The sequence below is a fragment of the Zeus faber genome, assembly GCF_960531495.2.
Source record: "Zeus faber genome assembly, chromosome: 14".
NCBI classification, from domain to species: Eukaryota; Metazoa; Chordata; class Actinopteri; order Zeiformes; family Zeidae; genus Zeus; species Zeus faber.
In genome coordinates, this window is record NC_137200.1 from 10,888,768 (window position 1) to 10,911,876 (window position 23,109).

General features: G+C 45.3%; 1 protein-coding gene across 1 annotated transcript; it reads right to left on the reverse strand.

The window, feature by feature from the left end:
* Positions 1-3,138: 3,138 nt before the first annotated feature.
* On the reverse strand, positions 3,139-23,109 carry dact3a (dishevelled-binding antagonist of beta-catenin 3a). Its single transcript, XM_080013324.1, has 3 exons — positions 22,656-23,109; positions 8,958-9,087; positions 3,139-6,650 (listed from the first exon to the last, which is right to left on the reverse strand). Exons 1-3 carry the CDS (start codon positions 22,905-22,907, stop codon positions 4,945-4,947), a joined length of 2,088 nt encoding a protein of 695 aa, XP_079869450.1. The 5' UTR covers positions 22,908-23,109; the 3' UTR covers positions 3,139-4,944.

Here is a 23,109-nt window from a genome sequence, read left to right on the forward strand (position 1 = left end):
GCTGGTGCTGCGTTTAAAGGAAACTCTGAAAACGAGCTTCTGCTGCTTTTTACAAAACCCCGGAAACTATAATCATTCAAAGAAGAGGTTTCGCGCCACAGGAAGTTCGAAGAACCATTGGAGGAACCAACCTTCTCCTTTGTGTCGGCACTGCGTCATCCAGGAACCATCTCCGCGGGCGCATCGCTGGCGTCGCTGCTGCCCCCAAATTTTAAAGCATGTGTGTTAGTCGCCGTCACTGCACGAGTGCATGTGTTGTGGTGTGTGTGCCGTGCGCTAAATAAAGAATGTTCTTCTTCTTCTTCTTCTTCTTCTTCCTAATTCTTAAAACACCGTTCTTCAGGTATTTTTTAAACTGAACGCCAGAAGAGGAACATGCAAATGTGCAGTAAGTGCATGTTGATTGGTCCAGATGTAAGTCCACAGTGTTTGTAACTTTTGTAACTTGTGCTGCGTTTCACAGAACCCGGAAAACTGTAATACGTCCCTAAAACGAATAAACTGAACGCTGTAATTGCTGCCTGCAGCTATATTTATTATTATTATTATGATTATGATTATTATGATTATGATTATTATTATTATTATTATTATTATTATTATTATTATTATTGTTATTATTATTATTATTATTGTTATTATTTGGGGTTTACAAGACAAATACAGAACTATACTGCCCTTTGAGGTCGTAAATCATAATTAACGTATACTGCTTATTTCTATTGCATTCATACACTCTAATGGTAGATCATGTTATTAGTCAAGTGTCAAAGGTTTGGATGCTGAGGAGTCCAGGAGTTTGAGAGTCAGCCTTCTCAAAAAACGAGTGTAGGGGTGGATGGCGTCCTCCAGAGGTATGTGTGTATGGGATGTTCCTTTATAATTTTATTCAGGTGAGCATTTACATAAAAACAAGTATGAGGTGTAAATGTGTGGAAAGCTAGCTGACTGTAGAAGAGTAAATGGAAAAAAAATATGGGGGGGAGAGAGAGAGAGAGAGAGGCCACACCTTTAAAACGATGTCTTCTTTGTCTGCAGACGAAAAGCTATAGCTGGAGAAATCAGACTTGGAATGTGAACAAAACAGCACACGCACGTGCACGCGCGCATACAGACGGACGGACGGACGGACGGACGGACACACACACTCACACACACACACACACACACTTTCTCTCTCACACACACACACACAAACAAAAAGTAAATAAAATTGCTCCACCATTCTGTCCCCCGTAGCGTTGATAATAAAACCCCTCTGTTTCCTTCCCTCCTCCTCCTGCTCCACTCGGCCGTGGCGCTCTCTCTCCGTCTGGATAATCGAAGCCAGATGTGTGTGAGAAGAACGCGAGGCCTTCATTCAAGTCTGCCCCCCCCCCCCCCCCCCCCTTCCTCCATCACTCCAGCCGCTCTGTTTCTCTTCCTCTCTCGGTGTGGCTTAGACAGGAAACACTCCTGGTTCCTGGCCCTGAAGGTTTTGTGGGGGAAGGATGGAGGGGTGGGGGTAGCGGAGGAGGAGGGGGGGGCTTGTTCCTTCTAACCAATGCCAGATGGGAGGATGAGGGAGGAAGAGACAGAGAGGTTGGAGGCTGGGAAAATGCCGGAGCGTGCAGAGGGGGATTATTGGACGATTAAGATCTTTGTCCCTCGTTCGTTCGTCCGTTCTCTCTCTCTCTCTCTCTCTCTCTCTCTCTCTCGCTCTCCCTCCCACGGCGTGTTTTAAGGTGGAGTGGCGCATCATGGGAGGCTGCACCCACTCTTTCCTTGTATAAACCCCGCGTGTTGAATACCACAATTGTGACACTAAAAAAAGATGCCATAGTCAACATGGCTATGTGTGTGTGGGTTCTAGAGCTCGGTGTCTGAGGAGAATCAGCCACCATTCGGCAAAATGTTTCCCCCCCCAAAAAAGAGACAAAAATGAGTGTTTGACATTCGGTGACGCAACTGTAATTCAGCTTTACTCGACTTGTGTCAAGTGCAGTATTAACATTGGACTATCCAAATGAAGTGTAAGACCATTTGTAATTGTTCTCAATGCTCCTGACTGAGCATTTCAACGGTAGGAATCAATAAGGCAATCAACTTGAAAATGGCCTCAGATTTGGTAAAACACTAACTGGTCGAGTCTTGTCAAGGTGTCTGTTGCTTGTCTCCAGAGGCAGACAGAGTTTAAGCAGTTCTTTTAGAATTCACAACATTATTACTAAAAAATAGTATTAGTTTTACGACAAATGAGGAGTGGTGGAGGGTGGGGGACAAGCAGTGATATGGTAGGGCGAACAAAACGTCCAAGTCACGCGAAGGGCGCCCTGTTAAGATCCACGCCGGCGTCTTTACGCTTAAAACAAACAGCTAAATCTCCAATTCAAAGCACTCTGGCTCGCTAATCCCTCCCCTTTCTCTTCCCCTTTTGTCGCATTTCGCCGTCACTCTGTGTGTGTGTGTTTCTCTACCTGTGGTTGCTGTGCGTGTGCGTGTGTGTGTGGTCCGCCTGCTGTCAGCGTGGGGACATTATTGCGGTTTTGCCATTTGGTACCCTAAAAGAGTGTTTCCCAACCTCTTTTCTTCCCCGGCACACTTTTTACAATGAACTAATCCCACAGCACTAAACCACTATCCTGTTAACCACTAAAAACATCAGAAACATGTAGAGGCAAAAAAGACCAATTCATATTGAATGCGACTGATTTACTCTTTGCATTCCACCAAAATTGACAGAATTGAATGATTCCCGTGAGAATTTCATTCACAACTCGGAGGCAAACCGACTCGTCTGACTCCCATTCACCAACTGAAGCAAATGACCAAAGAGTCGGAAAATCAAACGACTGTTTTCCCTGAGTGACTCGTCAAGAACCGAATCTCAAATAAGAGTCGAACCTTTCGTCACTAGGTATGGTCCGCAGTTTCAGAGGTAAAATTGTTCAGCTGTGGCTGCTATTCTGTCTGGAACTGATGAATTACACGAATGAGTGCATCCCTGCAAATTTGCTTTTAATATAACATCATAATACCATCACAACAAAAGAGCAGATTACGTTGGTTTTAGTGATAATGCATAAAAAAATAAACCACAGGAAGGAAGTAGAACAAGTCAATGCAGAAAACATAAAAATGATTGTTTAAAATGACAAATATCTTTAGTTGTTTTATTTGGTAAAAACCTTTACATTTCATATTCTGCTTTTAGGCAGTCAAATTCAGTACAAAGAAGCTAATAGTGGGCTAGTGCACCTAAAATGATAATACTGTCAATTTCTTAAAGTGACAATGTAATATTAAATACATTCTTTGGAATCAGAAAGGCCACGTGTATTACACAAAAACAGCAGAAATTGTACTTTTTGGATGAACTTTATACTGTTTATTGTGGCCTTGGAAGCTACTCACCGAGAATTTGACCTTACTGCCCCTTGTAAGATGGGTGGTTTCAATCTTACGTGCATTTTCTGCATTCGCTAAAGCAAAGTTTCATAGGAAGCCTTACACTGTTATATTCCCATAAAGGTTATTTTCTGTTGAATCAAGTTTATATACAATTTCACAAAGAAATGTCTTGAAAAAACGTCACATACTTATACTGTACAGTATGATACAGTACCTTGTGCTAAAAGCTCATTCCTTCCAATTCTTCATCTCATTTGTATGGCGACATTTAATCACTTTGGCAGAGCAGAGCATTTATTTATATAAATTGTTTTCACAAGATGTGTCTGAATGGAGAATGAAAATAAACAGATTAACTTTCATGCATCCTTAGCAAACATCACTGACCATGTAGGCCCATGGGAGTTTGGAAGGGATTTGTCTACTTTATAGTTAGTCGGGGCCATTCACCCATAAACCGGGAGTGGTACAGCTTTAAAATAGCTACCTCGAGTCCCAGTAAAGCATCCTGTCAGGGCTGTTTAGCAAAATGAGTGTGGCTTGGGGGGGCATTACGTCACTTGGATTAGTGGTCTAGTTGGGCCTAACTGGACGTTTATTTTGTATCGTTTTTTTTTGCCAATCTAAATTTTCGACAATCTCTTTGTTGTTGCTAGAAAAAACCCCAACCCTTATTATTACACATTAAAACCTGAAGCACAGCTCAAACAAGCTCAAATTAACATGTAAGCGATACCTGTGAAACTCAAACAACATGATCCGTCAGCTCTGAAGTTGTACCAACAAAATAAAGTCTGGATCTACTTTTTTTTCAGTGTTTTTTTGGCTACAATATGCCAGATTCCTTGTGCAAATGCATTTGGCACATTTTATTCTGAGACAGGAGGATAGCATTTCAGAAATGGCTAACTGCCCGAGGCATTTAAGCAAATATATTTTGCAGTCTGTCCTTGGTGGCAGCCATTGACCACATGGCAACCAAACGTACATACCAAATTTTCCATCCTAAATTCACTTGTATGAGTGTGTTTTCTACTGTGTATAATGGCACGTGGCAAACCAAAATATCATCCAAAACAGCTCCTAGAATAAAACAGATTGTCATTCACTCAAATTTGACTTTGTCCTGGAGACGAGCAAGGAAGGTAGGGTACTGTTTCACAGTGACATAATTGATTATCATTATGGCATTTAGTAATGGTACAAATCTTATGCCAATATGTGAGTCATCCATGTGAGATATTTAACTCGTTTAGTTAGTAAATCACTTCCTCATGTACCATTTTCAAGCCAATTGTTTGAATTGGCAAACAGAATGCTATGCTGATTAAAGCTTAGCGTCCTAGGTTTCTTTTTCAGTACATTTTGGGGCTGATCTCAAGTCATGACTATCTTAAGTACATATTGTTTATCGTGTAAAGCCTTGTATAAACTGAACATGCTAGTCTACCACTGGCTGTAGCGACTGCTACTCGCAATGGGAGGTGTTACGGCCCAAACTAAGCCTACATCCCCACGACGAAACACATTGAATCAAGTCCTGACAATTCTACTTCACACAGTAGTCATAACTTTTAGTGAGCCAGTGCGGAAGCGAAGGATCTTCTTCTTTAGAGCATGCGAGGCCTTTATCTTGACGAAGGCCTTGGGTTGCAGGGGGCTGGGATCGGCCGGTACGGGGGGCGATGGGAGTGAGAGCTGAGGCGGTAACTGCTGAGGCCAAACTAGTCCCCCACTCTCGTCCGAGTCACTGGAGAGGGAGCTGGAGTCTGGGGAGTCGGCCTCACTGGTGCTGGATTCGGATTCGCCGCGTCCCTGGTGACCGTAGACATCATCAGGCCGAGAGGGCGGCATTTGCTCCCTCTCCAGCTGGTATTCCACATGCTGGTGATGGTGGATGGGGTTTTGGTGAGTGTGGCTGTGGTGGGGGTAGGGATGGGAGTGGGAGTAGGACAAGTGTGTCTGCCGAGATTTGCGGGAGCGCCTGCCGCAGTGATCCTTCTGGCCGGAAGTTGATGGGGGCATCTGCGTGGGTGGCTGGTCAGACTCATCCTGGCTGAGCTCCACGGTGGAACGCCAGCGTCGGTGGCCTTCGCCGCTCTGTTGGGGCTTCTTCCCTCTGGAATGGCTGCTGCGGCTGCCCCCTCCACCACTTCCACTCCCGCCACCATCCCGCTCCACTGTGCTGTACTTGCGCTCTGGAACCCGTTGGAGGCTGTTCTCCGACTGAGACCGGCAAGCCTTTTTCCCCGGCTTTCTGGTGGCTCCGCCTCTGTCTTCGCTTAAGCGACACTTCTTGGAGGTCGCTCTGGATTTGGAGTGCTGAATCTGGTGAGCAGAGGGGTGCTGCTCCTGTTGCGGATGCCCCCTATCTGGTGAGTATGCACTACAGCTTGGTTTGGACCCCCCTGAGCCCCTTAAGGAGTTGGAGTGGGGGTGGGCAGAAGACCTGGTGGATGCACGACAGGGCTGTGCTGGGATGTACTCGGCGTTGACCAGCTGTTCCTCAGGTGGAGGCAATGAGTGTGGCAGTGGAATAGGTGGAAGCGGCTGGGAATGGTAGTTGCGGAAGTGCTGAGGTGAATCAGGCTCGCTGTTGCTGGAGTCCTGCTGGGCTTGCAGCACCCTGCAGGGGGAATAGTCCAAGGAGGTTGAGCGGGGGGTGTTGGCCAAAGGCTGCTGCCTGGGCCTGGGGTAGAGGCCTGGATGATGTTTGGTACTATGCTGGATGTGGTGGTAGGGGTGTGGGGAATCTTCAGTAAATCCTGGCCCCTGAGGACATGCCTGATCCGTGTTACGGCAACCCTGGGGGGGCGGTCCCTCAAGACTTTGGGATGAAGTGGGGAGCCCTGGCAGCTCTTGGATGGAACCCTGAGCCTGAAATTGCTGTTCCTCTTTGCGGCACAAGCTGTTCTGTCTTGCCACAATAACAGCTCGGGGATCATGCCCCAGGTTGGTGCGGGGTTTAGAGGGGCGTTGGGGTAGCGCCCGTCGTTGGATCAGTCCAGATATATAGGTCTCCACCCGTTGGGCTTGTTGATAATCCTCCTCAGTGGGTTCTCCATCCTCTATGTTCTCCAAGTCATTCCCAACTTCCGCTTCCCTCTGAGGTTCCAAAATCCAGGTTTTCCCTGCCTCGGTCTCCTCTGCCCTTTTGGCAACAGCGTCCAGAGGAGGGCAGAGGGCAGTTAGGGAACTCAGGGCGGGAATGGGGCGGGAGCCAGAGTCATGCAGTGCATCTTGATTCGACACAAGGATCTCTGCGGGCAAAGGACAGAAGGAAAAAGAAAATGGATCAGAATCGTACAATACATCTAACTGAATGGTCATAAGAAGTTATTAAGCTAAGTAAGAACTGAATGTGATTTTCAATGACAAATAATTAAGCATCTTGCCAATTAAATGAAGGACACTACATGAATGAGAAGGGTTAAGGTTAATGGAACGCTCATTTGGTTGTACATGTAAAAGTCCAGTTTATTATATTTGCCACTGATATTATTTTCATTGTCACTGTACATTTACCAGTTAGAGTAGGTTCAGATAGATAAACAATGGTTTTTGACACAAACACAGGCCACATGACACCACAAACAAATTCCCCAGCTCTAAACCTAATCGGATTTCTTATTCTAACACCATGACTTTCAACTGACTAAAATAATCTCTCATTTAACACAGTCCTGGCTAATGGTCGGAAAGCTGGCAAACTCCAAATCAACCTTCAACCCAGAAAGGAACGAAACCCCCTCACCCCCAAGCAAGGCAGCCTCCTTAATGACTGATGGTTTGTTAGTGTGTAATTACAGGAGTTGACATGAATGACACAATTGCTCAGTATATACGATTTGGTCCTCGCCTCTTCTTCCCATGTTGAGGGGAAAGATACACACTGCTCTGTGATAAGTGGGGGGAAAAAAAAAACAGACTCAAACGACATCGCTAGTTAAGAAGGCGAAACTCAACGTACGGTAAACTAACTGTTGCATTATTAAAATCGTCTCTATGCGTTTCTACTATCAAGCAAGAAGAATTTGACTACTGAGCTCCAGTGTCGGCCAAATGTAAACAGTCGCGAGAGTTGGTATACCATCCACACAGGGAAATGGGGTCAGGGGAAAGAGGGGGATGGTTGAAAAATGTGGGAACTAAATGAGAGGTCCTTTTGTAAAAGCATTCATCAACCTAATGAAGAATTTGAGAAGAAAAATCAAGACAAGACAATTAAGTAATACATGAAAAGTGTTCATTCATAAAGTGCTACATTCTTCCTCCTAATAGTAATATCACTATACATTACTTTTTTAAATTCCTTTGAAAGCTCTTCCAAAAGTCATTAATCTTACAACACCAATGTGTCGTCTGGTTATGGTCATGTAAAGTCATTCCATGTGGTGAAATCGATGCTGCTTTTGTGGAATTTTTGGGGCTGGAAGCCATTATTGATTGAAAGGTAGATAACTGTGGCTCATTAGTGCTACCAAATGTTAAAATCACATCTATTACTAATATAGTATCTTTAAGCACTTTTAGCCCAAAAAAAAACAAAAAACGACAAGTACAAAACCTCTTCATCGAGCCATCAGCCATCAACAATCCAAGAATAAGGTTTTTTGACCGATCAAGCTTTTACTACTTCTCAGTAGGAAGATTCCACAGACTTTGTGTCCCTCACTGCTCAGACGCAGCTTATTAAGGACATGACGGAGACTTCAGGGACGTGTGGAGGATTTATCTGGCTGCTTCTGCTCCTGCCAGACACAAAACCCACATTCCATCCCTTCGGCATCCCAGCAGGTCAAACCACCAGCGCAGGGTGGGGGAGACTCGTCGCATCGCGTCGGTGCTCGGTTTGAATGGGAGCTGGGAAGTATAGGCTCCTTTATTCCTTTATTAACAACTCATTAACAACCAAATCTAGCGGTTAAATAGCGTTTTCTATAGATAGGGGTTAGTTATAGTGCTGGAGATGCCCCTCACAGCAGTCGGGGCAAAAGAGGCCTCCGTCCCAGAAAATAAGCTCTCTAGTTTTAGAAGAAGCTGCAAGCAACCCATTGGCAGGATAGTATGAGAAGCAGTCGGCTTTAATGGAGTGTGTGACAAGGTCAGAGTAAGGCGAAGCAGAAGGCGTAATGGCTGCATGTGATAACTCATTAGTTCCCGCTGTTAAACGCTGCATTGTGCACAATACCGTCTCTCTACGGATAGCGGAGGAGTTTTGCAACATGCGCTTCCCTTCACCGAGGCCACATTTGACTTCAAAATTTGTTCTCCTCTCTTCACCTCCCTCGTCCCTCAGATAGGGAGAGTTGCAGTCCAAGGTGTGCGCAAGGCCACAGTATTATGAAAAAAGGAAAAACTTGGTCACAACTTCAGACCTATTTCAAACTATTACTAAGACTATTTCAATATTTTTAAAACAATAATAATGCTACATTCTATCCATGACATACAAAACAGAAAAAAAAACTTCAACAACTTCTTTTTTGTTTTATGACTATTACCATATATTCAATAAACAATAACATCAAATTAACAATTTATATCATTATAGTCGAGCTTCTTACCTGCGGCGAGTCGGCTCTCCGCGGGGTCAGTGGGGGAATCTGCCGGCCTGGGCTCGGCGTTCACCCTCAGCTCTGCCACCTGCTGCTCCAGAGATGCTACTAAACCCCAGGGTGTGCACTGGAGGCTGCTCTGCAATGCACAGAGGAGGAGAAGGAGGAAGAGGAGGAGGAAGAGAAGGAAGGAGAGAATGGGACAGAGGCAGAAAGCGGGCGGGAAAAAAATTGAATATCATCAGTTGAGGAATAATGCACGCACGATGAGGCGTCGGCCTCGAATTGACACAAAGTGAAGAGTGGGAGTGACGTCAGCGTGAAGCAGAAGATTTCGCATCAATTATGAATGACAGATTAAAATGTCTGGGTCTGTAAAAAAAACGTTTTCATTTAACTCGGGGAATGCAAAAGATTCCCCTACATCCAAATGTGCATCAAAATGTTAGAGGATGTAGACGCGTCGCTGCTGGTCGGTCATAGGCTACTGCTACACAAAGTCACACGTGGCTGAGAAGCACATTGACAGCAATGCAGAAGGGGGATGGGGGTGACACACACACAAAGTAGACACGACACGACAATTGCAGGCGTGCATTACACACACGCTGACACTCGATCGCCGCCCTAAACCCCCTGAGCTCGCAGATACGCACACTAGATACACAGGACAGCCCTCGTCTCACAGGACCCAGGACAGACGTACGAGCAAACAACCTTCACATTCACAGACAGCTACGACCACAAGCACTCATTAACAAAACACTGGAACAATAACATGACGTCCCCAACACACACGCACGCACGCACGCACACACACACACACGCACACACACACACATGCACACACACAAACACACACACACACACACACACACACACTTCAGCTGACCAAACCCAAGCTGAAGGATGGGAACGGCGTTGGCTGTGAAGCTGTCCAAACAACAGGCCACGGCCGCCTCTGCAGTACAATACACAGAACCAGGGGAGCGAGGAGGCAAATATCAATATCCCTTCTTAAAAAAATAAACAAACAAAACAAAACAAAACAAAGCAGATGAGCCGCAAAAGAAATTCCACACAACCAATGAAACGGCCTTGAAATGAATTCAGCTTGACGGAAAGACGGTCACAGCTGAATCTAAAAAGAATCAACGTGGTGAGTCAGCCGCGTTGGAGAGAGAGCCGCTCACATTCGACACAGCTCATGCGGTGAAAACAGCTTGTGTTTTGGGTTTCAGAGCACGAACGGCTCGAACCGCAACCTGGCTCAGTGTGTAGCTTCTGAAAGGAGTTTGCTTTTTCGACCCAGGGAAAGTTAATGAGTGTGCATTCAGGCTCTAAAGGCATCAAACTCTTAACAGATATGAAACGTAGGCACAGTGACGGATTACAGTGGCAGGATTAGACTTTCCAGCACTCGTCAAAATCGTTGATGGTTGATGGTGTTACTTGTTGCACAGAAAAAGAAAGACAGAAAGAAAGACAGATTAAGGCATAGAGCAGCAAAGGTTGGAGCACAGAGATAAGGATGCAGGACAAAGACCCGAGGCAAAACCTCAGACATGCAGTGATGCTGAGCAGGAGAAGGCAGAGCTGCGGGGATGTGCACGAGTTCGAAACCCACTACCCCAAATAAAGACTGTGGACTCCTCACATGAAAGGGGAGGAATGGAGGGAGCGGGAGAAAGTGTCTTGTTGCTTTGAACGACAAAATGTCTCCTTATTATGTTTACTGAAATCATCTTTAATTGGAAAAAATAAAAATAAATCATGTCATATGTCATTGTTTATTTTATTTATTTAAGATGACAAAATATCTATTCTATAAAGTATTCACTTCTTCTTTTAGGAGATCACATCAAGCAAAAGGATACGACCCCCATTGGCAAATCATTCTGTGTAGCTCAAGCAGTGCCTCGTAGAAGTGCAGCGTGTGCCGCGTGATTTTTTTGGGGATATTTCAAATTCTCAAATGTAATTACGATGAGTACTGCATCTGGCTTTGTTGTGCTTAAACGAAACCATCAACACAACGTGACAGTGAGGGTTTATGGATTTGTTGATTCTGAGTGTGTACTGGATGGTACAGCAGCAGGAACTGTTCTACATGGGGAGTGATGTGATGTACTATGCCTGTGATTTACAACATAAGATACATGGGCAGACACTGAGAATGCTCCAGATGTAGCTATGAGATCAAACCTAGAAGGTCTGCGGAAAGTTCAGTAGGATATAACAAGTTGCTTTCCAAAACACGGAGAGTTCAGCATTTAACGGACACATGGCGATTAGTAGGGTGACAGTTCATCATGTTCATCATGTTCATCATGTTCATCATCTGTCGACACGGAAGGCAGAGTTCCGATTTTCTTGAAGTTAATCCTCATTACTCGTTATTTATACTCACTCCTCATGTAGTTTGTAGGTAAGATGTCATTCCCGCAGAAATCAAGCCTTTTCCTCGTACTGGACGCACGGCTCCGTACTACCATCAGGGGTTCGACCCAAGTAATGGGGGACTAATCCACACTTTGCATTATTTGCAAAAACCCATTCCCCATTTTAGGCCAAGCTTAGCGGGTGATTACTCCTGAAGTTTGCAATTTGCAAAGTCAGACTGCTGTGGCATCATGTACGCTTTGCACTGAACGCAGATTGTGGATTTGTCCCCCATTACCTGCGCTGAACTGATGATGGAGGTACGGAGCCGTGCGTCCAGTACGGTGGAAAGGCTGGACTGCTGCGGGGATGAAACCTGCCTTGACGCTACAGGGTGGCGAGTATAAAACCGGGATAAACTTGAAACTATTAAAATATACTGTGTCGTATGCCCAGCATGCTGACAGCGCAGGTTTGAAAATAAACAAACATAAATAATAAAATATAAAACCATTCCTTTAATGTCTAAGGAAAGCGGCATGAAAACAAGTCGTCAGCTGACCCTCTCCCTCCAACAAAATATAGCAACCGTTGAAAATCGGTTCCTTCCAGATAATTCATATTGGTGAAATTCAGCACGGCAGCTGGGGCAGCACAGGTATCACAAGACGGGCCTGTGGGAAAAAAAACAACTCCATAGATCCACCAGTTAGGTTCAAAAAAATGTTTGAAGAGTTGATAAGACATTGAAGAGCATCGTCCCGACTAAGTTTGTTCTCATCGCGAGAACAGTTATGAGGATATGTGACTTGTGACTTGGCCGCCAGCACCAAGGCAAATGAACAACCACCAGGATCAAAATGAACACATCCATGGTGCATTCACGTGTCAGACCCCAGAGCCTCCATCCCTCATATTGAATCAATTTTTTTTGGGAGTATAATCAGCCACATGAAAGCTGACTTTCAGTGTTGCAGCGAGCCGCCCGCCCCCGCTAAACTCACGGGGTGAACACGACGTGTAGAGACAAACATCCTGCCCAAATTTCTATACGTCCATACAGTTCACCTCAGTAAAGTGAGGCCGGCAGAAATGTACCCTGATTCCGACCCTAATTGTGACCGCTGCGGTGGTTCACGAGCTGATCTTTCTCACATGTTTCGGTCCTGCCCAAGGCTCGGATCTTTTTTTTTTTTTTTTTGGGTCCTCGACATCCGACGCGCTTTCTGAAGTCCCGAACGCGGGGGCTCGGCCTCGTCCATGGGTCAGCTCGTCGTCGGCGCGTCGGCTGAATCGTTCCCCCCTGTAATTCAAACCAGACTGACGTGGTTTGCCTTTGCTGCACTTTTAGCCCGGCGAGGAATACTCAGAGTCTGGAAAGCGTCCGCACCTCCCCCGCTCTCTCCAACCGTTTTAAAGACATGATAGTGCGGCTAAATGTAGAAAAGATCAAGTTTACACTCAGAGAGGTTAGTGAGAGATTCTCAATAAAGTGGCAGCCATTCATTTCCTATTTTGACAGTCTGTTTGTCCTCCCTCCCGACTGAGCGTGTCTCTCTGGTTTGAGCAATACGCCCTGCACCTGACCCCGATTATTATTCATTTTCTGCCCTTATTTTTGCATCTTATTATAACATTTATTTGTTGTGGTTTGTTTTTATTTATTTATGGTTTTGTCATTTATTTTCTCTGTCATGATCATTGTACTTCTTTGCCTTATCTTGTTTGTGTTTTGTCGTATATGGTGCTGTATTTGTGTACTTATTGTGTGGGTGGACACCTTTTACTGGTTATGAACTTGTGCTGATGTTTCTCTAGCATTGTTCATATTGGAAGCCTGGTTGAGCCATGCTTCCACTGCTCAAATCTCAAGCTTTGGAAAATGAACATGCAATTTTCCTTTTCGCAAGCCACTTTTGGATTTAGAAAAAAATAAATAAACACCTTTTGGCTGATAACTTCACACTGTGCTGAACTGAAATTGCGTTGTAACAGTTTTCGTAAATAAGAATTTGAGGAACGCGCCGCCGCTCACTTTTTCCCTCGAGGTTAGTGCTAATAGCGGTTAATTTTAGACTTAATTTGAACCATGTTGTCTTTTTATGGACTAGGTGCTTTTTAATGGTGTTCTGCAACAACTTTAGGAACACTGCAATAAGCTTATATGTTCCTGTGCATCTTGTGTTTATGAAGTATTAGTTTGATATTTTGTGTGTGTGTGTGTGTGTGTGTGTGTGTGTGTGTGTTCATGTGCAGAATTAAGCTGGGCTAATGTCAAGCATGCCATGAATGAATGGGCCTGTGTGTAGGTTTAGGAGCTACTTAGGTTGGACCACACTGGCTCAATGGGAGCTTGTTTCCCCGTATGAGCACGTACGCACACACACACACACACAAGTATGAATGAACACATGAATAATCACACGCACGCACACACAGACACACACAGACACACACACACACACACACACACACACACACACACACACACACACACACACACACACACACACACACACACACACACACACACACACACACACACACACACACACACACACACACACACGTTCCTAGTCAAAGCCTTCCAGGATTTATAGCGCTGGAGCTTCTCTTCCAAACATACCTGAAACAGGCCTCCAGACAGCTTCAGCATGCACACAGAAGCACAGCAGAAGAAGAGCGAGAGGGAGAAATATGGGAGGACGGAATGTTAAAATAGAAAGAGTAGAATTTGTCTTTGTCAGGGGCTGACAGAGATATGATTCATCATACGGTGGCATGGAGATGACCCAGCGGTGCCTCGCATTCTCGGCGACCCACAATACAAAACCATCCCGTTGGGAGACTAATAACAGCTATGACTCTCCGATTCACGTGAGAATTCATCCGGCATGGGTAATTACAACTCACAATCATGACGCCGGATCACAGGATCCCTCAGCGCCTAACGTTCTTTGCGCAACCGTTGAACTGGAGAGGAAATGGGCAAAAATTGTGTGTCCATGTTGTCTGGACTGAGATTCTGTGACATGTGTTTTTCTCAGCATGTCATTTGTTTCTAGGTCTTTCTTTGAAACTCATGTCACGCAAAAATACATGATCTTCAACTAAATAAGAGTTTCATGTCTGGCTAGGCTGAACCCCGGACAAAATTGGATCTCTTCTGCCCTCTTTGTGGTCGTGCGAATGTACGCACCATTACGGATTCTGGAAAGGATCGCTGCCATTTAAGTGGGATTTTCGGTAGATTTACAGTTGGTAGTGACATTTATCGTCGACATGGGCCACTTCTAACGGAGAGAGGGACAACGAATGTCGTGGATTAAGGGGTTTTGAACTTGTTAAAAGGGGACCTAATATGCTCCTCTTCAACAAGTGAATATAGGTCTCTGAGGTCCCCAAAACATGTTTGTTTGTTTTTTGCTGAAAATAGCACTCAGATTATGCATTCGAGCCATTCTAGCATGCCTTGAACCCATCCTGTTCCTGGACGGTCTGTTTCAGTGGGTGAAGTGGATGAAATGCGTACACTTTGCACTTATTACACCTTATCAGTCCACCAAACTCTGTTTCTGAACAAATTTGAGGCTAGAAATAAGCAATCCAGTTACTGAATCTCCACTAGATCTATGAGGCCTAATTTCAAAGTTGGTTCCGACTTTTGTTGCCATGCTCCAAGATTGTGCGGGACACGGCACGCAGGAATTTTTTGTTTCATTGAATTAGTAAATGTGGGATAATAAAATAAAGAAATACATCTAGAATAAGAACACACTATTTTTATTGGTTTTGTTTGGAGAAAAGCACAGCGGATCGTGCAGTGCAGCCTACCGTCAACCTACCGCATAGCTTATTTTTTTAAAAGAAAGAAAGAACCACACAGCAGTCTGCGGTTTTCTTCACAGACAGTTTGTATTATTTCCCCTTTCTTTTAAAAGATTTGTGCTGGTCCGTGAAGCCAACGGAGCAGTTCCCGGCGGCGCTTGGAATGTCTCCAGCCGTGGAGGGTTACTCAGATGGGGGGGGCGGTTCTAATTCTACTGATGCCCCATGTGACGTAGGAAGGGGTCGCAAATCTGAACAGCTTGTTGAATCCTGTGTTTTATGACGGAGGCAGAAAAACTGATAAAAACAAAAAACTGAATGGGTTGTCTTATTTCACGGTTTGTGTGTTAGTAGGCCAATCAGAGACCCAAATGTATCTGCATAAGCACTGAAAAGGTAAGTTTTTCACAATAGGCCCCCTTGAAAGTGGCTTTTCATTTGTATTTTACTCCGCAAACTCCTTGAAACTTAGCAATGAGAACAATCTCTCAGTGGACATCAAATTAGTGGCCACAAGAATACAAACAACAAGTACATCTTACCTTGCACACTAAGCCCCACAATTCAGAAAATCTAGGTTTTCTCTGACACAAAACTTGCTTTTGTTTATTTGAGTAGGTCTGGATCTTCCTTTATATCTTTGTCCGTCCCTCTTATAGCATTCATGCGCTTCGCTTGATTATGTACCTGCTTATTTGCTGCTTGTATAGGCTCCTCTGAAGCCCATTTTTCCAATTTGCAAATGAAATAACAAAAGCAACAGTCACAAAAGTACTCCGCTAAAAGTACCACACTACAAATAATCGGCTATGCTCCTGTATCTCTGCTGCTCCACTAACCATGGATATAGGCAAGTATGCCTCAGTGGGGTGTGTTTGTGTGTGACGTGACCCATGTAGATATAGAAATAAGGCCCACCCCCTCCCTAGTGGACAGGCGCTTGCACACACACACACACACACACACACACACACACACACACACACACACACACACACACACACATACACATACACATACACATGCACACACACACACACACACACACACACACACACACACAAGTATCCAGAACTCTGAGAAGAAGCAGAAAGATGATGTATCGTTGACAACAGGGACACATACCACCCATAGTTTGGCTTTTTTCTTTTTTTTTTTATTGTATTTAAGTTCTGACCCAAGGCAGACTGCAAATATCCGTTGTGTAAAATATGTCGACAAGACGTGCAATATTCATAATATGTATTTATTATTTTTTTTAACTGTGGTAAGTGACAGGACTTATTTTATTTTAAATATTCAATAAAAAAACATTGTAAATCTACATGCCTTCATAGATGCATTCTCTATATAGCCTGCCTATCAATTGTTTTTAAGCTCTATAAACACAGACAACATTTGACCGGAATCTGTCCCACCTGCCGGGGACATTGAATTCTTCCGGGACACGTGGACGGGCACCAATTTTTTCTACCAGAAACTCTGATACGGACTGACAGAGAGAGACCAAGCTTGGTTTCGAGGTCAGGTTCACTTAGATACAGTATATTCATGAGACTTTTGCATTTTCATCCACTACACACACACACACACATTTACAGCAGCAAACATCAAAGCCTTCAATCTGCCCACCGGAGTAGTAAAGTGTTAATGAGGTGTTTTTCTGGTGACTGGATTATTTATTATTATGATTACTGACAAAATGTACAGAATGAACTTCGACCTTGTCAGTGTTAAATTTGATATAATCTGCAATTGTTTGACACTCAGAGTGAGAGAGAGAGAGAGAGAGAGAGAGAGAGAGAGAGAGAGAGAGAGAGAGAGAGAGAGAGAGAGAGAGAGAGAGAGGTAGAGAGAGGTAGAGAGAGAGAGAGAGAGAGAGAGGTAGAGAGAGGTAGAGAGGGGTAGAGAGAGAGAGAGAGGTAGAGAGAGAGAGAGAGAGAGAGAGAGACAAAAATACCATACTGGATTTTGCCTATATTGCACAGCTCTATATGAACCTTTGCAACATCTGGTTCCATCACCGATTCCTGTAGGCAACATTTGAGCAACTTCACCATGTTTTTCTTTTGTGTGTATGTGTGTGTGTGTGTGTGTTTGTGTGTGTGTACACAACTTCAGTACTCAACTTTTTTGGGGCGAATCTAGAGAACTCAGACCCTGGAATTTCCTGAACAAATACCACCGTTCCTCTGTTCATTCATCATTCCAGAACGTTGCAAGAAGATGAATTTGGCAATTAAGTCAAAAGAGGCCCATCGACATACAGTGCAGTATAGCAAAATGCGGAGGCACACGCCACTATCCATTAAGCCGTTAACTATCCATCCAAATAAGTGCAGTTCTGGACACTTTGAGGGCTGAGCAAAAACTGGGACGGCAGGATTTTCCAACCCTAGGAATCAAGTCGAGCTCCACTCTGCTTTTGTGACGCTAAAAGTGGGCGGCTTCCAACTTAAGCAATTCTCCTGATAAACGCCGAATTCTGACGACAAAGCCCAGCACAACTTCAGATCCATGGGGACCAGCTCAGGTTTCGCACCGAAGTTAAGGAGTTGGCATGCAGCTGCTGTGTGCCTCCCTGACACCCAACCCCCAGTCAAATACATGGGCAAAGTTGTCGAAAAACAGAAGGGTCCGAATCAGAGGGATTGGTTATTGGATCTGCTAAAGGGAGTGAGGCCATGGGATTGGGATGTGGAGCATTCATCTAGCAGGAAAAAATAAAAATAAAAAATGTTCCCAAATACAGATGGGAGATTAAGCAGCAAGACCTGGGGTTGGCTCTTCTTTATCAGTGTGAGAGGGAGCTGTGTGAGGCACAGGATGGATGACACTAACCAGACCCATCGCTGTAAAAAGTCTTAACCTATCTCAGAAAGATGCATGGCGGTGTCCCACAACAGAAGGCAGTACTAATGTCATGGCCAAACTCCTGCACTGTCCCCGACGGACCCCCGGCTGTAGCCTTGTGATTTCCTACAGTCGACTGAAAGCAGTCATTGGACGACATCACGCATGGGAGAAATATATAGCGTCAGGGGTGGCTGCAGCAGGAGATAAAAAGCAGACTAGCACTGATTATTTCAAGAGTTTCAAACGACAGAGTACCTAAATAAAGTACCAAAAATAAACACGTCTTAACATCATGGGCTATACTGTTACACTCATATCCCTTAGCGGTACATTGAACCGATAAACCTCTAAGTCTTTGAACCGCGCTTGGATTAGGCTTTGCTGCGCTACCGGTCTGATCTCAAAGACTCTCGTCGGATGAACGTGTGTAATGTTTTGGGTTTTTTTTTTTTTAAACACCAACATTTTTCTTTTGAATTCTCATCAGATTTAAGGTTTACTGGTGGCGTAGTGGTTTACTGGTCTAGTTGGCGTATAAAAGAATCACTATCCACCAGCACATGATGGGTATATATGCATGACGCCTATATATAAAAACTTTCCAAGTCGCAAGTTTTTTATATTGGGGATATTCTTCGATACAGATATCCTATTTAGCCTAGTAACAGACTGGTACATACCAATTTCAACATCAGCCCATCCCTAGCTTCTGAATTCTTCCTCCCACTATTCGTGAAGCATGTCAGACCTGCCCATTCAGGATATCAGATCTCCCAGCACTAGACCCCTTGGACTTGTCGGGATAACAAATGCACACACAAGCGTGGGTCTCTGATAATCAACATAATTGTTATTATAGTACCTGTCGCTGCGTATCACACCGCACCCCGTCTCGTTAGTAGGACTCCAGAACCGTTTCCATGCGGAAACGGTTCAATGCTTTTAAATGTCTGTTTGTGTGTGCCGCTGATGGCCCAACCTCTCATTACTGCCCCGTGGGACTGCTGCTTTTGCAGCTGTCTTCTGCTGTCACATGGTTGTCGGCAGCACGGGATCAGGGATAAATAAACATGCTCTCTCTGTCTCCTTCTCTCTCTCTCCCTCTGTGTCTTTGTCTGGCTCGCTCTTACTCACTCTCTCCTCCGCTTGCGCTTCTTTCCTGTTTTCTCGTTTTTTTTCTTGATCGTCTGATTCACAGCGAAGGCCTGCCTATGTAAACACTCTGGCCACATGAGGAGCCAGAGTGAAAAGGGGTGGTTCCTACTGCGATGTACACACGGTACACAGTCAGAACACATTTATTACCTATACTTCCACTCCAACTGCGGGACAATTAATGATTGATGTTGTGTGATTGATACGACAGCAGTGTCAACAAGACAGGCTCACTCGCTGATCTCTGATCAGTTTGAGAATTGCGTTGACACAGGACAAAAGGCCACACACGGAGGCCGGTAACGAGACGCCAATCACCCAGAAGTCAAAACTCCTAGACTGCACGCCACAAAGTAGTTTCTCACTAAGGACCTCGAGTAGATTTACTCAGAGCTTATCTTGAATCTAAACAAAACGGTTGGATAATGGCTCGCAATGGGTGGTATAGGATAACAACATGGCATTTGATGTTTAAAATGGAGAAAGCATCTCACTAGAAATTGCTTCTCGAGAGAGGGCCCAGGGGTCACCGTCTTTGTGAAACTGAAATAAGTAATCTGTAAACAAATGGTACTCCAAGGCTTCTTACATCAGCACTCCAGTAGAGGACCAACACTGTTGGCCAATAAAAAGTGCTTTGCACACAGTTGAAAAAACACTGCAGTGAACGGTACGGTTCCTGATCATCAGTTGCTGTGGGAGGAATTACAACTGTTTGCCGAGGGTTACAGTCAACATTTGCAGTTACTCACCAGCTGCTGTCAAACAGGTGAGTCTGCAGAGCCCCCCACCAGGAGACAAATATTGGTTGCGTTAAAACAACTGCAGATACCAAATTCTATATGGATGGCGATGTATTTGGGTGATACACTGAAAAGCAAAAGCCATTTAAGCTTATACCTTGTCCAATGGCAGGGGCCATGCTCTACTATTCTGACCATTAAAAATGACATGTAATGACATTACAACTGTTCTTTTAAAGGATAAATAAACAAGGGAGACAAATGGACAAGGAAACAGATACATTGTCAGATCATACAGAGCTCTGGTCTCTAGAGCCAAAGTGCAGCGAGTGCGAAAGTTTGCCCGACCCACATCAAAACGTATACCACAATGAATATCTAATGACCTGACTCCTCAACCATATCAGGCCAACCATGACACCTTTCTTCAAAATCTAATGCCAGAGAACTTTTTTTGTTTAACCTTCTTCCAGTTTCTACATGTGATGTCACGTTTGACTTTGTCTGGTTTAGAGGTGAGGTGAGGTGAGGTCAGCTTCCGTTCACTTGAGATGCGTGTCTCGATTTTGCAATCCAAACACCCATCACGGCACAGAAAGGACGTCCTCCACTCGTCTTTCCACGACTTTTATTTGGCCGCGCAGACAGAGCCAGTGCAGCTTTGAATCACCAGCCTCACCATAGGGTTTCCGGCTCTGACTAAGCAATGACTTTTCTGGATCCGACCGAGACGAGATACGAGTTGAGTGAGACAATCGCTCCCCAAGGACATTTTCCACTGACATCACACGCAGCGCAGCGGGTGGGTCATTCGCAGTAGCACATTTGGAGCCAAGTCCCCAAATTTCAGCGTCGGATTCTCTACCGCGCGGAAGCGGATAGAACACGGAGACACTCGAGATGTGTGACGGCTGCGACGGAGCCGGACGAGGCGCGCTCAAAACATCCGCACGTCTGAAATAAAATGGCAGCGATGTCTTACTCAACACGTGACTTTGGGGTATAACAGGCTGAACATTCCCATTCCGACCCTGCTGTTGAGAGACTGCATATTGTGCCTTTCTACACGGAGACACAGAATCAAAGCCCGGCTCAGACCGCTTGCCACTGCCAAATCAGGGAAACTCTCGCCCTTTTTGAAGGGTTTTGGTCACATTATAACGGAATTGAAGAACAGGTCGAAGCGAACACGCTTAAATGTAACCCTCTGCAATCCAAGGAACTTGATAGTTGTCCCTGCAACTGTGATGGAGGGTTTACAGTTACATTTTTGAAATTTAATGCCGTCGAATATGGTCTGTTGCTTATTTTGGGCCCCTTCGGCAGCGGGTTCTCGCTCATGCATACCGCTATAAGGCTGTTCATAGATCACAGCTCACGGTTGATGGAACATTGTAGAAAAACTGTCCTGAAAAAAAGTGCTTGGGTGAGACCCAGGTTTCCAGTATGAGAAATCCCGATGCACAATTCACCACACTCCTCTGTCATGACTCACACACAGACCATGTCCTCCTCTCTCACCGCCCAGATTAGCATCACGGTGGATCGCGGATTCCTTCTTTCCGGGATTGTGCATGTCTCCCTTTTGCACCGCAAAGGTCTGGATTTCTCGTCTACAGAAAAGGAAAGATGCGCACCGTCGGCCCTCGGGCTTCGTGCATGGTAACCCCGAAAGACCCTCGGTATCACGGGAGAGGGGGCGGGGGGCAAAATGAAAGAGAGAAACACACCGAAAAGGAAAGTCACTAAAAGTTTGACGCAGTGGGCGATAGTGGTTGTTGAGCTTGACTGAAAAAAGGCATGGGGGTCAAAAGAATGTGATAAACGAACAGAACTAAGTCAGACGACGGCGCACAAACGCGTAGGCCGTTATGGGAAGAAAAAAAAAAAAAACAACAACTTTATAAAAGAAACATTAAAACCGTAAGACCCGGAGGATGATCCCGACAACATGAACCGCTTTCTAGAACCAACACTGAATGAATAATGGATGAGGTCTCCCACCTTCCACGGAGCCAAGATAGTGCAGCGGGAGCCAGCTTGTCCTTAAATGGTAACGTCTTTGCACTCGAAAAGAGGGGGCTCCGTGATTTCCAGTGTACTGTTATCCAGGGCTGCGCGGTGAGCTCAGTAAGAGGCCATGCAACAAACGGATCGCCTGGGTCAACAAGAAACAAGGGACAACAAAAACACCCAGCGCGGACTCCATGGCGTCCAGCCCACACCCGGGGAGCTGTAGCTTATTGACATGTGGAACGCAGCTCTCCAAGGCAAAAGATGAAAGTCGTCCATAAAACAGCCTGTGTTGGGCGGATTGCGCTGCAAGTGCCGCAATTCCATTGGGAACGGCAGCGTTTTTCCATCAACATCCTTGCCCCTCCTGGCTTTGAGAGCGGGTCACCTAATTTATTTTCTCCAAAACTTGCTTCGTTCTGATCAACTGATTTGTTTATTTCGTGGTCATTTGAGGTGGTAGGGATATATATATATATTTTTTTTTTCCCCAAAAAGTATCTGCAGCTCACTTCTTGCACTGTTTGCGTTCTTGCCGGGAAAGGCGGACCCCGCCACCGACGACACAGAAACAGCATATGCGTGACGCGAACACATTGAAAGGACGGTTGTCATAACGTGACAGCTAAATAAACATCAGACATGATTCTTTTTTTGTTTTGTTTTGTTACGAACAAAATAACCTCACAGATTACCACTTCAACGGTAAAGGAGTTGCAGCAGAACTTACTGCCGACTGCCGCCGGAACCCAGCGCCCTCCGACGCGGCGCTCGGAGTGGAGTCCGGGCGGAGGTCCCCCCACGCCGGCCGGCCGTGGCCCGTGGCGGCCCCGGGGTCCCCGAGGCAGAGGGCGCCCAGCACCAGACACTCCTGCCTCTGCTTGAGCAGCTCCAGCTCGCACAGGCCGGCCAGGCTGGCCTCCAGCCGCTGCTTGTTGCGGCCGCGCTCCGCTTTCATCGGGAAGGAAAACGCACGGAACATGGCTCCAGAACGTATTATTCCTTGAAGTTTTTCGTAGTTTTTAGGTTGTTGTTGTTGTTGTTTGTTTGTTTGTTTGTTTGTTTTCCGCGAAGGCACCTGTGCGCTATCCTATCCAGTACCGTCAGGCGACTGACTGGACACTGTGAGTTGGACCCGGTTCAGGTGGACTGTTGTCGGATCGCCCGGAGCAGCGAGCCGCCGT

Bases quoted from the DNA above. Each gene is read 5' to 3' on its own strand.
- dact3a (XM_080013324.1), bottom strand. From the start codon at position 22,907: ATGTTCCGTGCGTTTTCCTTCCCGATGAAAGCGGAGCGCGGCCGCAAC. The intron at 9,088-22,655 runs GTAAGTTCTGCT...TGTGCATTGCAG, and splicing joins GGTTCCGGCGGCAGTCGGCA to AGCAGCCTCCAGTGCACACC. The intron at 6,651-8,957 runs GTAAGAAGCTCG...CTTTGCCCGCAG, and splicing joins GGAGAGCCGACTCGCCGCAG to AGATCCTTGTGTCGAATCAA.